General features: G+C 46.4%; 1 protein-coding gene across 3 annotated transcripts in view; it reads left to right on the forward strand.

The window, feature by feature from the left end:
- The window catches only part of LOC144479591 (CREB-regulated transcription coactivator 1-like), a 115,761-nt gene that overhangs the window by 84,485 nt on the left and 14,530 nt on the right, over positions 1 to 16,746 (forward strand). For all 3 annotated transcript variants that reach the window (XM_078198489.1, XM_078198491.1, XM_078198490.1), the window contains 2 exons: positions 4,859 to 4,939; positions 5,729 to 5,906. In XM_078198489.1, the coding sequence (XP_078054615.1) occupies positions 4,859 to 4,939; positions 5,729 to 5,906 (259 nt within the window). The remainder of the gene's footprint in view (positions 1 to 4,858; positions 4,940 to 5,728; positions 5,907 to 16,746) is intronic.

Genomic DNA, 16,746 nt, shown 5'->3' on the forward strand with positions numbered 1-16,746 from the left:
GGATTTCCAAAGTTTTTGATAAGGTACCACACAAAAAGCTGCTTAATAAGATAAGAGTCCATGGTTCGGTGGTAGTGTATTAGCATGGATAGAGAATTGGCTAACTCATAGAAGACAGAGTTAGGATAAAGGGCATTTCAAGATCGTAACAAGTGGAGTTCCACAGGGATCAGTACTGGGCCCACAGTGATATAAATATATATTAATAGCATGGGCAAGGGAAGTGAATATACCAAAGCCAGTTTGTGCATAACATAAAAATAGGTCAGAAGGCTAGTGATGAGGATGACAGAGTCTTCAGAGGGATACAGACAGCCCTTAAGCGAGTGGGTAAAAACTTGGCAGATGGAATATAATGTGAAAAATGTGAAGTTCTGCAGGTTGGTAGGAAGAATAAAGGAGCAGAAATTATTTAAATGAAGAAAGACTGCAGAAAGCTGCAGTTCAGAGAGATTTGGGGGTCCTCGTGCATAAATCACAAAACACTGGCAGGTATTGGGGAAGACAAATGGAACGTTAACCTTTATTTCAAAAGGGATGGAGCATAAAAATAGGCAAATCCAGCTAAAACTGTACAAGCCATTAGTTAGACCACATCTGGAATACTGTGAACAGTTTTGGTCTCTTTATCTAAGGAAAGATGTACTGGCATTGGAGCCAGTTACAGAAGGTTCACTAGGTTAATCCTGGGTATGGAGGAATTTTCTTATGAGGAGAGGTTGAGTAGGTTGGCCTGTACTCATTGGAGATTAGAAGAATGAGAGGCGACCTTATTAAGACACATCAGGTTCTCAGGGGGGTTGACAGGTTCGATGCTGAGAGGTTGTCTCCCCTTGTGGGAGAGTCTAGGATCAGAGAGCATCATCTCAGAGTCAAGGGTGACCATTGAAGACAGAGATGAGGAAAAATCTCTTCTAAGGGTAGTGAATATGTGAAATTCTTTACCGCAGAGAGCTGGAATAAATATGTTGAAGGCTGAAATAGACAGAGTTTTAACCAGTGTGGGAATCCAGAATTATGGGATAAGGAGGGAAAGTGGAGTTGAGGATTATCAGATCAGTCGTGATCTCATTGAATGGTGGAGCAGAATTGATGGGACAAATGGCCAACTTCTGCTCCTACATCTTCTGGTGTTGTGACTATTTCTGTGAATGGAAAGTAGTTTCCAGTGGTGTTGCACAGGGCTCAGTGTTGGAGCCGTTGATGCTTGTTGTGTGTGTTAATGATTTAGACTTCATGACAGAGGGACCTGGGGGTTAATAGTGCATAGATCTTTGAAATTTGGCAGGACATTGTTACAATCCCAAAGCCAAAGTAACCAAATGTACTGTATCGCTGCCACATGAAGACAGTACCAACAAGATTCCACTTGAATAGTTTTTCCTTTAATATGAATCAGAACAATGCAAACCACACATGAATAGGCAAAAATATACTTCAAATAAAAAGGTAAATTTTCCTTTAAATACTTGATTAAACATTGTTAAGCCTTAAGCAACCACAAACATTCATATTTCCCCCTGCACAAACATGGCACTACATAATTACACAGTTCCATAATAAACAGTTCTTTACTTACACAAGGTAGATCCAGAGTGTGATCCATCTTTGAGTTTCATGGGTACAGTTATCATCAGCAAGGCACACTTCTATGAACCCTCTCTCCGATGGGTCGCGATAATCCTGATTAGTAAAGCTTTTCAGAGTTCCTCTTCAACCAACCAGTAGGACCTAGTTCATAGTTTGCCCTTTTATAGGAAAATACCTAACTTTTTAATGTCTCTGAGGTATTCACACAGCTTTCCAGTGTTTAGACCTTTTTAACCAGCTCACAAAGTACCTCCAAGAACTCATGTCTCTTTTTCTGCCAAACTAAAAAACTGACCTATTCCTGAGAGTGATTTGCTGCTTCTCACAGGAATTCTGTTTCTTCTTTCTGTCTCTGACTGCTTTCTCTTTGTACCTATATCTGTATGCTGATAACAGTCACCCTCCAGCAGTTCACCTTTGTGGCTGCAGCTTTCATTTTGTGTCTGCCAGCCATTCGGTTAAAGTCCTTTTCAAACATTCATAAAAACAATTAGATTCCACAGACTTTTTAAAGAATGACACATTTTCCTTACTATACTGCTTCCAAAAGAACAAAGAACAGTCCAGCACAGGAACAGGCCCTTCGGCCCTCCAAGCCCATGCCGACCATGATGCCCCAACTAAACTAAAAAAAACTTTCTGCCCTTACTTGATCCATATCCCTCTGTTCCCTCTCTCTTCGTGGACCCATCCAGATGCCTCTTAAATGTTGCTATTGTGTCTGCTTCAACTACCTCGTCTGGCAGTGCATTCCAGGCACCCACCACTCTCTGCATAAAAAACTTCCCCTGCACCAAAACTGCACGCAATACTCCAAATGGGTCACAGGTCGTGACAGTATATCTCTCTTAAACATTCCACCCCCTCACCTTGAACCTGTGCCCCCTTTGTAATTGACATTTCCACCCTGGGAAAAAGCCTCTGACTGTCCACCCTGTCTGTGCCTCTCATCATTTTGTAGATCTCTATCAGGTCTCCCCTCAGCCTCCGTCTTTCCAGTGAAAACAATCCTAGTTTATTTAACCTCTCCTCATAGCCAACATCCTCGAGACCAGGCAACATCCTGGTGAACCTTCTTTGCACTCTCTCCAAAGCTTCCACGTCCTTCTGGTAGTGTGGTGACCAGAACTGCATGCAGTACTCCAAATGGGTCAGAGGTCGTGACAGTATATTGAGAGAGTAATTGCCTCTATTCAGGCGCAGAGGAGATTTACCAGAATTGTTCCAGAGATGCCAGATTTTAACTACAAGCCTAGATTGGAGAAGCTGATGTTTTGTACTTGAACAAAAGGAGATTACCGAGGGAGACCACAGATGAAATTGCTGGGCCTCTTAACAGAAATCTTTGTTTCTTCATTGGCCACTGGTCAGGTCCCAGAGGATTGACCCAAACAGGCGTCGGAGTGTGGTGACTAGGGGAATTTCACAGTAACTTCATTGCAATAATGTAAGCCTTACTTGTGACTAATAAATAAACTTTAAAAGAAGGCATGGAGGGCCGAAGGACCTGTTCCTGTGCTGTCTTATTCTTTATTCTTTGAGATTGAGGGGAGATTTGATAGGGGAGTATAACATTATGACAGGGTTAGATAAGGTAGACAAAGAAAAGTTGTTTCCGTTGGCTGATGGTTCAAGGACTCGGGCACAGATTGAAGGTTTTAGCTAAGAGATGCAAGGAGTTTTTTAGGAAGAACATTTTTTTATGTGGTGCGTGGTAATGACCCAGAACTCTCTGCTACAAGAATGGCTGCAGTGGAGACAATGACTTGCTTCAGATTGGGATCCAGGTGGATATTTGAGGGAGATAAACTTGCAGCATTATTGGCATAAACTTGGAAATCCTACTTACTGGATTATTCTACTGAGAGCGAGTTGACAGGTGCTCGATTGGACGAATGGCCCCCTGTGGCATTGGATCTGAGGGGTGTGTGCAGAAAGCATTCTCTGCAGAGAGACTGAGAGCTAGAATGAGTAAAAAGCATTCTCTGGGGAAAGTATGACAGTGGGAACTTGTCTTTGATAAGAGAGTGAGTGGGGGAACCTGTGCCTGGCTACTCAGAAGCCACCAGTGCTGCCCCGGTGGTACAGGACTGCACCTGTTCCTTACAACTAGCACAACCAATGCAGACCACCATCAAGTGTGAATAATGTTGAGGATAATGTTAAGCATTCCACAGGACATGTCTTAGGCATGGAGGTGAGGAGAGCAGACCCTGGACAGAGGGGAGTCTAGGGGGGACCCCGGGCAGAGAGAAGGGGGCTGGGGGATCCTGGGCAGAGAGGAGAGTGGGGTCCCGGGTAGCGAGGAGTGTAAATGAGGGACCCAGACTGAGAGGAGTGGGGGGGTCCCCGGCAGAGAGGAGAGTCAAGGAGAATCCCTGGACAGAGAGAAGGGAATGGTTACGGCAGAGAGTCTGGATGGGGGGGGGCTCAGGCAGAGGGAACCGAGAAGGCCGTAAGGCTGATGCTGGATCTGGTGTTTGATGGACCGATCTATTTGGACTGTGCATGTTGGAGGTACCGTCCATGTTGTTATAGTTGGGCTCTCCTGCAGCTAATATATGGCGTGTTCTCACTGTGAAACCTTTTCTGAAATTCAAACTTCATCTGACCAAGTATTTCCCAAGATGGATTAGCAAGTTTACAAAGCTGCAGTATGTTTGTGATCATGCTGATGGGTTACAGCGAGGTGGCAGCTCCTGATTGATGCTGCATCATAGCAATAAATAGAAATTGCAACTTGGAAACAGGCCTTTCGGCCCATCCGATCCATGGTGGCAATTTCCCTCTACATGAGTGACTAGTTCTCATCACATTTACCCTCCTCTTCCTATACAGCATTAGTAGAAGATGTAATGCTCAGGGAGGGGAGACTGTAACAACAGCAGTTCCGTGGACTGCCCAGTGTCCAGGACAGAGTGGATAAGGCCAGAGACTGGGTGCAGGTGAGATAGGCTTGACCTGACAGAGCACTTGGTGTTATGAAGAGGAGGTCTGAGTCTCCCTTTCAGTACAGCTTCATATTTAGGAATTACATTGTACACTGTAACTGAAGGAAGCAATCTTAGAAAAGAAACAATGAGTGTGCGTGTGTGGTGTGTCTGTGTGCGCGTGTGTATATGTGCGTGTCTGTGCGTGTGTGTGCGCGTGCGTGGTGTGTCTGTGTGTGCGCCTGTGTGTGTGTACTTGGTGCCTGTCAGTCACAAGATGATTAGTGTACACTAAATGTCTTATTTGTGAGCAATAAACCCTCTGTCCTTTTCCACAGACATCCATACTTGGTAGTGTTTTTGGAGATTATTATGATCAGCAGCTGACAAACAGACAGGCCAACTCGCTGTCTCACCAGGTAAGGACACGGGCCAATTCCCTGCTGCAGTGGATAGGCAGCGTCAGCAACTCGTCAAAGTTGCAAAGTTTTAAATTTGGTCCAGTGTTTGTAACTTCAGTTTAGTTATTCGTCAATTCGCTGGATGCTGTTGTCAGTCCAAAAGGACATTCTAACTATCATACAGCTGAATAACACTGTGTTATTCAGCCAGGTCCTTTGGCTGTGCATCCCAGTGATTGGCTGATTTTTGGTTATTTATAATAGAGTACAGGCTGTAATGAACCAGCACGTGCAAAACCCAAAACAAAATGTCTGCTGTTAGATAGGCCAGCTCTTACTGAACAATCCTAAGTGTGCTAATAGCCACACTAACAGCCAATTTCAGATGGAAACAGAAAATCCTGGAAAATCTCTGCAGGGAGTCTGGCAGCTTTTGTGAAGAAAGAAACAAAGTTAACATTTCAAATCCAATGTGACTCAACTTCAGAAGATGCTGCCAGACCAGCACAGCTTTTCCAGCATTTTCTGTTTTTTAGTTCAGATTTGCAGCATCCACAATACTTTGTTTTTAGTTTAGAAACCAATTTAAGATAATCAGTCAATCTCGTAATGTGGCTCATTTACACTTCTGAGAAGTGGCATAAATTGGTGCACAGTCTGAACAGCCCTCAGAGGTCTGGGTCTTGGAGGGCCCCCCACCTCTTCCGGAGGTTTGGGTCTAGGAGCCTTTCCTTCCAGGGTTCGGGTCTACAGCCCCTGTGGAATGCATCCAGGAGAAGATTCTAATCATTAACTTTTTTATTTTAGCTTGAACAGTTTAATATGATTGAGAGCCCAAACAGCACCAACAGCTTGTACAACCAAATCTCAACCCTGAACTACTCGCAGGCAGCAATGATGGGGCTGACAGGGAGCCACGGGAATCTACAGGACTCACAGCTCAGTTACAGCAATCACGGAAATATCCCCAACATCATTCTGACTGGTAAGTACCTCACAACACCATTGTAGCTAATGTTTCACTCCTCGCACTTCCCACCTCATCAACTCATTACGTCACCACGTAACAAGCATCATAGTTGGAACATGAGTCACAACAGTAACTTTATACCCAAATACGGCACAGGCAACCGGGTAGAATGACCTCCTCCTGTGCCTGTATTCTTTTAGGGGTGGATGATCTGCGAGAAGTGATCGTCCATGTTGGTACCAATGATTTAGGTAGGAAAGGGGATGAGGTCCTGAAAGCAGACCTTAGGGAGCTCAGATTGAAAAACAAGATCTCCAAAGCAGTAATCTCAGGATTAAAGAACAAAGAAAATTACAGCACAGGAACAGGCCCTTCAGCCCTCCAAGCCTGCACTGACCATGCTGTCTGACTGAACTAAAACCCCCTACCCTTCCAGGGACCATATCCCACTATTCCCATCCTATTCGCGTAATTGTCCAGACGCCCCTTAAAATTCACTATCGTACCACAAAGAACAATACAGCACAGGAACAGGCCCTTCGCCCCTCCAAGCCCGTGCCACTCCCTGGTCCAAACTAGACCATTCTTTTGTATCCCTCCATTCCCACTCCGTTCATATGGCTATCTAGATAAGTCTTAAACGTTCCCAGTGTGTCCGCCTCCACCACCTTGCCCGGCAGCGCATTCCAGGCCCCCTCCACCCTCTATGTAAAATATGTCCTTCTGATATCTGTGTTAAACCTCCCCCCCCCCCCCTCACCTTGAAACTATGACCCCTCGTGAACGTCACCACCGACCTGGGGAAAAGCTTCCCACCGTTCACCCTATCTATGCCTTTCATAATTTTATACACCTCTATTAAGTCTCCCCTCATCCTCCGTCTTTCCAGGGAGAACAACCCCAGTTTACCCAATCTCTCCTCATAACTAAACCCCTCCATATCAGGCAACATCCTGGTAAACCTTTTCTGTACTCTCTCCAAAGCCTCCACGCCCTTCTGGTAGTGTGGCGACCAGAACTGGACGCAGTATTCCAAATGCGGCCGAACCCCAACTTTTATACTCTATGCCCCGTCCTATAAAGGCAAGCATGCCATATGCCGCCTTCACCGCCTTCACCACCTTCTCCACCTGTGACATCACCTTCAAGGATCTGTGGACTTGCACGCCCAGGTCCCTCTGCGTATCTACACCCTTTATGGTTCTGCCATTTATCGTATAGCTCCACCCTACATTATTTCTACCAAAATGCATCACTTCGCATTTATCAGGATTGAACTCCATTTGCCATTTCTTTGCCCAAATTTCCAGCCTATCTATATCCTTCTGTAGCTTCTGACAATGCTCCTCACTATCTGCAAGTCCTGCCAATTTTGTGTCGTCCGCAAACTTACTGATCACCCCAGTTACACCATCTTCCAGATCGTTTATATAAATCACAAACAGCAGAGGTCCCAATACAGAGTCCTGCGGAACACCACTAGTCACAGGCCTCCAGCCGGAAAAAGACCCTTCCACTACCACCCTCTGTCTTCTGTGACCAAGCCAGACCTCCTTCCACCACCTCCGGCAGCGGGTTCCAGTCACCCACCACCCTCTGTGTAAAAAAACTTGCCTCGTACATCTCCTTTAAACCTTGCCCCTCGCACCTTAAACCTATGCCTCCCTAGTAATTGACTCTTCCACTCTGGGGGAAAAGCTTCTGACTATCCAGTCTGTCCATGCCCCTCATAATCTTGTAGACTTCTATCAGGTCACCCCTCAACTTCCATCATTCCAGTGAGAACAAACCAAGTTTCTCCAACCTCTCCTCATAGCTAATGCCCTCCATACCAGGCAACATCCTGGTAAATCTTTTCTGTACCCTCTCGAAAGCCTCCACATCCTTCTGGTAGTATGGGTGACCAGAAGTGAACACTATATTCCAAATGCAGCTTAATTAAGGTGCTATAAAGCTGCAACGTGACTTGCCAATTTTTAAACTCAATGCCCCGGCCGATGAAGGCAAGCATGCCGAATGCCTTCTGGACTACCTTCTCCACCTGTGTTACCACTTTCAGTGACCTGTACACCCAGATCCCTCTGCCTATCAATACTCTTAAGGGTTCTGCCATTTACTGTATATTTCCCATCTGTATTAGACCTTCCAAAATGCATTACCTCACAGTGCTCCCATGCGCGTGGATAGAAACAGGAGAACTGAGCGATTTTAAAGCATGGCTGGAAAGCTGGTCAAGGGCTTCGGATTTCTGAGGCATTGGGACCGGTTGTGGGAAAGGTGGGACCTGTACAAACTGGAAGGTCTACACCTGACCAGGACTGGGATGAATATCCTCGCAGGGAGATTTGCTCGTGCTGTTGGGGTTTTAAACCAGAGTGACAGGGGGCTGGGAACCTGAGGGCAAATTCAGAGCATTAATGAGTGACTCTGAAAGACAGAAGCAGCACAGGTTACAAAGTGTACAACACAGGAATTTGGCAATGTTTAAAAGTAGATATATAAATGCAAGGAGCATAGAAAATAAAGCTGGGCTGAGCGTACAGACAGACACATGGCAGCATGATATCAACGCTATAATTAAAGAAAATGGTAGGGATGTAGCATTATTGTTTAAAGAATCAATTAAGCTGTGAGGGGGAATGATATACTTAATGGAGCATCAAATGAGGATTGGACTGGAAACAGCTATTAGCAGGAACACCTGCCAAATCAGTGAGAGGCATTAAAGAAGGCAAATGGTATTTTGGCCTTCATAGTGAGGGGATTTGAGTTTAGGGATAGGGATGTTTTACTGTAATTATATAGGGTGTTGCTGAGGCCACACCTGGAGCATTGTGCGCAGTTTTGGTGTCCTTATCTGAAGAAAGATGTCCTTGCTATAGAGGGAGTACAGCTAAGGTTTACCAGGCTGATTCCTGGGGTGGCAGGTCTGTCATATGAGGAGAAACTAAGTCGGTTAGGATTATATTTACTGGAGTTTAGAAGAGTGAGCATTGAAATGTATAAAATTGAAATGTATAAAATTCTAACAGGGTTAGACAGGATTGATTCAGAAAGAATGTTCCCAATGGTGGGGGAGTCCAGAACTAGGGGGGGGGGTCATAGTTTGAGGATAAGGGTAAACCTTTTAGAATTGAGGTGAGGAGAAATTTCTTCACCCAGAGGATGGTGAAGTGTGGAATTCACTCCCACAGAAAGTAGTTGAGGCCAAAACGTTGTGTGATTTCAAGAAGAAATTAGATATAGCCCTTGGGGCTAAAGGGATCAAGTGATATAGGAGGAACGGGGGGATCAGGATATTGAATTTGATGATCAGCCATGATCAAGATGAATGGCAGAGCAGGCTCAAAGGGCCGAATGGCCTCATCCTGCTTCTGGTTTCTATGTCCCTTCAAGGACAAGGGAGGGAATCTATGCGTGGAGCCAGAGGAAATAGGCGAGGTATTAAATAAGTACTTTGCGTCAGTATTCACCAAAGAGAAGGACTTGGTGGATGATGAGTCTGGGAAAGGATGTGTAGATAGTTTGAGTCATGTTGAGATCAAAAAGGAGGAGGTATTGGGATTCTTGAGAAACATCAAAGTAGACAAGTCTCCAGGGCCTGATGGGATATACCCCAGGATACTGAGAGAGGCAAGAGAGGAAATTGCTGGGGCCTTGAGAGAAATCTTTGTATCCTCACTGGCTACAGGGGAGGTCATGATGTGGAAATGCCGGCGTTGGACTGGGATAAACACAGTAAGAAGTCTCACAACACCAGGTTAAAGTCCAACAGGTTTATTTGGTAGCAGGTTTATTTGGCAGGTCAAATAGGATGAAGGAGTACAATATTAAAGGAAAGTCTCTTAGTACTGTAGAGGATCAGAAGAACCTTGGGGTCTGGGTCCATAGGACTCTAAAATTGGCCCCGCAGGTGGAGGAGGTGGTTAAGAAGGCGTATGGTGTGCTGGCCTTTATCAATCGAGGGATTGAGTTTAGGAGTCCGGGGATAATGATGCAACTATATAAGACCCTCGTCAGACCCCACTTGGAGTACTGTGCTCAGTTCTGGTCGCCTCATTACAGGAAGGATGTGGAAATGATTGAAAGGGTGCAGAGGAGATTTAGAAGGATGTTGCCAGGATTGAGTGGCATGCCTTATGAGGATAGGCTGAGGGAGCTCGGTCTTTTCTCCTTGGAGAGACGTAGGTTGAGAGGAGACCTAATAGAGGTATATAAGATGTTGAGAGGCATAGGTCGGGTGGACTCTCAGAGGCTTTTTCCCAGGCTGCTACGAGAGGACACAGGTTTAAGGTGCTGGGGGGTAGATACAGGGGAATTGTTAGGGGGAAGTTTTTCTCAGAGGGTGGTGGGCGAGTGGAATCGGCTGCCGTCAGTGGTGGTGGAGGCAAACTCAATAGGGACTTTTAAGAGACTCCTGGATGAGTACATGGGACTTAATAGGATGGATGGTTACAGGTAGGCCTGGAAGGTAGGGATATGTTCGGCACAACTTGTGGGGGCGAAGGGCCTGTTTGTGCTGTTTTAAAAAAAAACGCCACTGGCTTTCGGAGCGCTTGCCACTCCTTCGTCAGGTGAGTGGGAGTTCTGTTCACAAACAGGGCATATACAGACACAAACTCAATTTACAAAATAATAGTTGGAATGCGAGTCTTTACAGGTAATCAAGTCTCAAAGGTACAGACAATGTGAGTGGAGAGAGCATTGAGCACAGTTTAAAGAGATGTGTCGACAATACACATCTCTTTAAACTGTGCTTAACGCTCTCTCCACTCACATTGTCTGTACCTTTTGAGACTTGATTACCTGTAAAGACTCGCATTCCAACCATTATTTTGTAAATTGAGTTTGTGTCTTTATATGCCCTGTTTGTGAACAGAACTCCCACTTACCTGACGAAGGAGCAGCAAGCGCTCTGAAAGCTAGTGGCTTTTGCTACCAAATAAACCTGTGGGACTTTAACCTGGTGTTGTGAGACTTCTTACAGGGGAGGTCCCAGAGGATTGGAGAATAGCCAATGTTGTTCCTTTTGTTTAAGAAGGGTAGCAAGAATAATCCAGGTAATTACAGGCCAGTGAGCCTTACATCAGTGGTAGGGAAATTATTGGAGAGGATTCTTCGAGACAGGATTTATTCCCACTTGGAAATAAGTGGATGTATTGTGAAGGGGAGGTCGTGAACTTGATCGGGTTTTTCGAGAAGATGATTGATGAGGGTAGGGCAGTGGATGTTGTCTACATGGACTTCAGTAAGGCCTTTGACAAGGTCCCTCATGGCAGACTGGTGCAGAACATGAAGTTGCATGGGATCAGAGGTGAGCTGGCAAGGTGGATACAAAACTGGCTCGGTCAAAGAAGACAGAGGGTAGCAGTGGAAGGGTGCGTTTCTGAATGGAGGGCTGTGACAAGTGGTGTTCCTCAGGGATCAGTGCTGGGACCTTTGCTGTTTGTAATATATATCAATGATTTGGAGGAAAATGTAACTGGATTGAATAGTAAGTTTGCGGACGACACAAAGGTTGGTGTATTTGCGGATAACGATGAGGACCATCAGAGGATACAGCAGGATATAGATCTGTTGGAGACTTGGGCGGAGAGATGGCAGATGGAGTTTAATCCGGACAAATGTGAGGTAATGCATTTTGGAAGGTCTAATACAGATAGGAAATATACAGCAAATGGCAGAACCCTTATGAGTATTGATAGGCAAAGGGATCTGGGTGTACAGGTACACAGGGCACTGAAAGTGGTAATGCAGGTGGAGAAGGTAGTCAAGAAGGCATACGGCATGCTTGTCTTCATCAGCCGGGGCATTGAGTTTAAAAATTGGCAAGTCATGTTGCAGCTTTATAGAACCTTAGTCGGCCGCAGTTGGAATATAGTGTTCAGTTCTGGTCGCCACACTACCAGAAGGATGTGGAGGCTTTGGAGAGGGCACAGAAAAAATTTACCGGGATGTTGCCCGGTATGGAGGGCATTAGCTACGAGGAGAGGTTGGAGAAACTTGGTTTGTTCTCACTGGAGCGACGGACGTTGAGGAGAGACCTGATAGAAGTCTGCAAGATTGAGGGGCATGGACAGAGTGGATAGTCAGAAGCTTTTTCCCAGGGTGGAAGAGTCAATTACTGGGGGGCACAGGTTTAAGGTGCGAGAGGCAAGGTTTAAAAGAGATGTACGAGGCAGATTTTTTACACAGAAAGTGGTGGGTGCTTGGAACCTGTTGCTGGAGGAGGTAGTGGAAGCGGATATGGTCGTGACTTTCCAGGGGAGTCTTGACAAGTACGTGAATGAGATGGGAATAGAGGGATATGGTCCCCGGAAGCGTAGGGGGTTAAGTCGGGCAGCATGGTCGGTGCAGGCTTGGAGGGCCGAAGGGCCTGTTCCTGTGCTGTAATTTTCTTTGTTCTTTGTTCCTTGTTCTCGAGCTGTAATGTTTAAGAAAACATTGGTCAGGCCCCGATTCTGACAGGCCTGAATAGACTAAATGCAGGGGATATTGTTATCTCTGGCTAGGAGTTTAATTCTTTGTTTATTAGTAACTAATTCATTAATTATTAACGGGAGTGTAAGAATTAATTTGTTTAATTCTGACACTCCGTTTCTCTAACCTCTCCAAGAAAGGAGTGAGACAGAAAGCAGCAAAGTATAGGCCCTTAGTCCAAAGTTGGCGTAATGAAGCAAACAAAGAACAATATAGCACAGGAACAGGTCCTTCGGCCCTCCAAGACTGCGCCGCTCATGTGCCCACTAGACCATTCGTTTGTATCCTTCTATTCCCAGTCTGTTCATGTGGCTATCTAGATAAGTCTTAAACGATCCCCGCGTGTCCGCCTCAATCACCTTGCTTGGCAGTGTATTCCAGGCCCCCACCACCCTCTGTGTAAAATACGTCCCCCTGATATCTGTGTTGAACCTTGCCCCCCTCACTTGAACCCGTGACCCCTTGTGTTCGTCACCTCCGACCTGGGAAAAAGCTTCCCACTGTTCACCCTATCTATGCCCTTCATAATTTTATACACCTCTATTAGGTGGCCCCTCATCCTCCGTCTTTCCAGGGAGAACAACCCCAGTTTACCCAATCTCTCCTCATAGCTAAGACCCTCCATACCAGGCAACATCCTGGTAAACCTTCTCTGTACTCTCTCCAAAGCCTCCACGTCCTTCTGGTAGTGTGGCGACCAGAACTGGACGCAGTATTCCAAATGTGGCCTAACCAACGTTCTATACAGCTGCAACATCATATGCCAACTTTTATATTCTATGCCCCGTCCAATAAAGGCAAGCATGCCACATGCCTTCTTGACCACCCTCTCCACCTGTGCTGCCACCTTTAAGGATCTGTGGACTTGTACGCCCAGGTCCCTCTTTGTGTCTATATTCCTGATGGTTCTGCCATTTATTGTATAGCTCCCCCTTACATTAGATCTACTGAAATGCATCACTTCGCATTTATCTGGATTAAATTCCATCTGCCATTTCTCCGCCCAATCTTCCAGCCTATCTATATCCTGCTGTATTCTCTGACAATGTTCATCACTATCCTCAACTCCAGCAATCTTTGTGTTGTCCGCAAACTTACTGATCACACCAGCTACATCTTCCTCCAAATCATTTATATATATCACAAACAGCAGAGGTCCCAGTACAGAGCCCTGCGGACCACTAGTCACAGACCTCCAACCGGAAAAAGACCCCTCCACTGTTGTCCTCTGTCTTCTATGGCTAAGCCAGTTTTCCACCCATCTAGCTAGCTCACCTTTTATCCTGTGAGATTTAACCTTTTGCACCAGCCTGCCATGAGGGACCTTGTCAAACTAAAATCCATATAGACGACATCCACGGCCCTTCCCCCGTCAATCGTTTTTGTCACCTCCTCAAAAAACTCAACCAAAGTTATGAGGCATGACCTCCCTTGTACAAAACCATGCTATCTATCGCTAATGAGATTATTCAGTTCTAAATGCGCATATGTCCTATCTCTAAGAATCTTCTCCAACAACTTCCCTCTTCTCTACCACGGACGTCAAGCTCACCGACCTATAATTACCCGGGTTATCCTTGCTACTCTTCTTAAATAACGGGACCCCATTTGCTATCCCCCAATCCTCTGGGACCTCACCTGTGTCCAGTGAAGAGACAAAGATTTCTGTTAGAGGCCCAGCAATTTCATCTCTTGCCTCCCTGAGGAGTCTAGGATAGATGCCATCCGGCCCTGGGGATTTGTCTGTCTTAATGTTTCCTAAAAAACCTAACACTTCCTCCCTTGTAATTGAGATTTTTTCTAACGGGTCAACACATCTCTCTGAGACACTCCCAGTCAACATGTTCCTCTCCTTTGTGAATACTGATGCAAAGTATTCGTTTAGGATCTCTCCTACTTCCTTTGGTTCTAAGCATAATTCCCCTCCTTTGTCCCTGAGAGGTCCGATTCTTTCCCTAACAACCCTCTTGTTCCTAACGTATGTATAAAACGCCTTGGGATTCTCCTTAATCTTGTCTGCCAAGGACATTTCGTGACCCCTTTTTGCCCTTCTAACTTCCTGTTTGAGTTCTTTTCTACTTTCTCTGTATTCCTCCAGTGCTCCATCTGTTTTTAGCTGCCTGGACCTCATGTATGCCTCTTTTTTCTTTTTGATTAGACCCACAATTTCACTGGTTATCCACGGCTCCCGAATCCTACCTTTCCTATCCTTCCTCTTTACAGGCACATGCCTGTCCTGCAGTCCTATCAACTGCTCCTTAAAAGACTCCCACATGCCAGATGTGGATTTACCCTCGAACAGCCTCTCCCAATCAACAGCCACTAAATTCTGCCTAATCCGGCTGTAGTTAGCCTTCCCCCCAATTCAGCACCTTACCCATAGGACAACACTCATCTTTTTCCATTGCTATCCTAAAGTTTACAGAATTGTGGTCACTATTTGCCACATGTTCCCCTGCAACTTTGATGACCTGACCGGGCTCATTCCCCAGTGCGAGGTCCAGTATAGCCCCCTCTCTAATTGGACTGTCAACATATTGTTCCAAAGAGCCTTCCTGTACGCATTTTATAAATTCTTCCCCGTCCAGGCCCCCAGCCCTAAGCGATTTCCAGTCTATACAAGGGAAATTAAAGTCTCCCACTACAACAACCCTATTTTTTCTGCACCTGTCCAGAATCTCCTTACATATCCGTTCCTCAACTTCCCGTGGGCTGTTGGGAGGCCTGTAGTATACCCCCAGCATAGTGACTGCGCCCTTCCTGTTTCTGAGCTCCACCCAAAGTGACTCGTTACCTGACCCTTCCAAATTGTCCACCCTCTGTATCGCTGTAATATGCTCCCTAACCAGCATTGCTACTCCCCCACCTCTCCTAGACCCTTCTCTGTCTCGCCTAAAACACTTATACCCTGGAATATTCAGCTGCCAGTCCTGTCCTTTTAACCAAGTCTCCGTCACTGCAACCACGTCCAAGTTCCACGCAAGCATTAAGGCTCTAAGCTCGTCTGTCTTGCCCGTGACGCTCCTTGCATTGAAGCAGATGCACTCCAGACCTCCAGGCCCACTGAGGTCATCCTTCCCCAGAATGCCCTTCCTCTTGGATAGCCTTGTCTTGGCCCCAACCTCGTCCCCAGCCTCTATGCTTATTGACTTATTGTTCTGATCCCCACCCTCCTGCCAAATTCGTTTAAACCCACCCGAACCACACTAGCAAAACTCCCAGCTAGGATATTCGTGCCCCTCCAGTTTAAGTGTAACCCGTCCTTCTTGTACAGGTGCCATCCTCTCTTGAAAACTTCCCAGTGATCTATGAATTTGAAACCCTCTCTCCTGCACCAGTCCTTTAGCCACGCGTTCAGCTGTACAATCTCCCTGTTCCTAGCCTCACTAGCTCCTGGCACTGGGAGTAGTCCAGAGATTGCTACCCTAGAGGCTCTGCTTTTCAGCCTGCTACCCAACTCCCTGAATTGCTCTCTCAGGACCTCCCTGCTCTTTCTGCCTACGTCATTTGCACCAATGTGGACAATGACGTCTGACTGGTTACCCGCCTCTTTCAGGATGCTTCCTACCCGCTCAGAGACATCCAGGACCCCGGCACCAGGGAGGCAGACTACCATCCTGGAGTCTCGTTCGCGCCCACAGAACTGCCTGTCTGTGCCTCTAACTATTGCATCCCCCACTACTATTACTCTCCTGGTTCCCCTCTTTCCCTTCTGAGCCACAGAGCCCGATTCCGTGCCAGTGAGCCCCCCCCCCCCCCCCACTATCCAAAACTGTATACTTATTTTGGAGGGGGACAACCACAGGGGATCCCATCACTGACTGCTCTCTCCCCTCCTCTCTCCTGTCTGTCACCCATCCCTTACTGTTAAGGGGGACAACCACCGGGGTACTCTCTCGTACGTGACCTTTACCCTTCCTCTTCCTCTCGAGGCCCTGGTGTGACGACCTGCCTCTAACTTCTCTCTATTAATTTCTCGTTTTCCCTGACTAGACTAAGGTCATCGAGCCGCAGCTCCAGTTCCCTAACGCGGTCTCTCAGGAGCTGCAGCTTGATGCGCCTGGTGCAGATATGGACTTCCGGGAGGCTAGGCGACTCCATGAAGTCCCACATCCGACGCCGACAGCAACAAACTGGCCTCCCACTCATAATTACCCCTTTCTTTAAATTACTGGAAAAATGAAGAACGGAACCTACCCTGCCTCTGCCTGTTTCCTCCTAAGTCCGTTGAGCCAAAGCCCTTCAGCTCTCACTCTGCTCCCTGCTCACTCCGCTGCCCGCTGAATAGTGCGGCCTGCTTTTAAACCGCCTGCGCGCAACACACTTTGTCAGGAGCCCAGAGTATTTATTAACAAAACAAAACTGTACAGAGGCT

Source organism: Mustelus asterias, chromosome 26, assembly GCF_964213995.1.
Source record: "Mustelus asterias chromosome 26, sMusAst1.hap1.1, whole genome shotgun sequence".
NCBI lineage: Eukaryota > Metazoa > Chordata > Chondrichthyes > Carcharhiniformes > Triakidae > Mustelus > Mustelus asterias.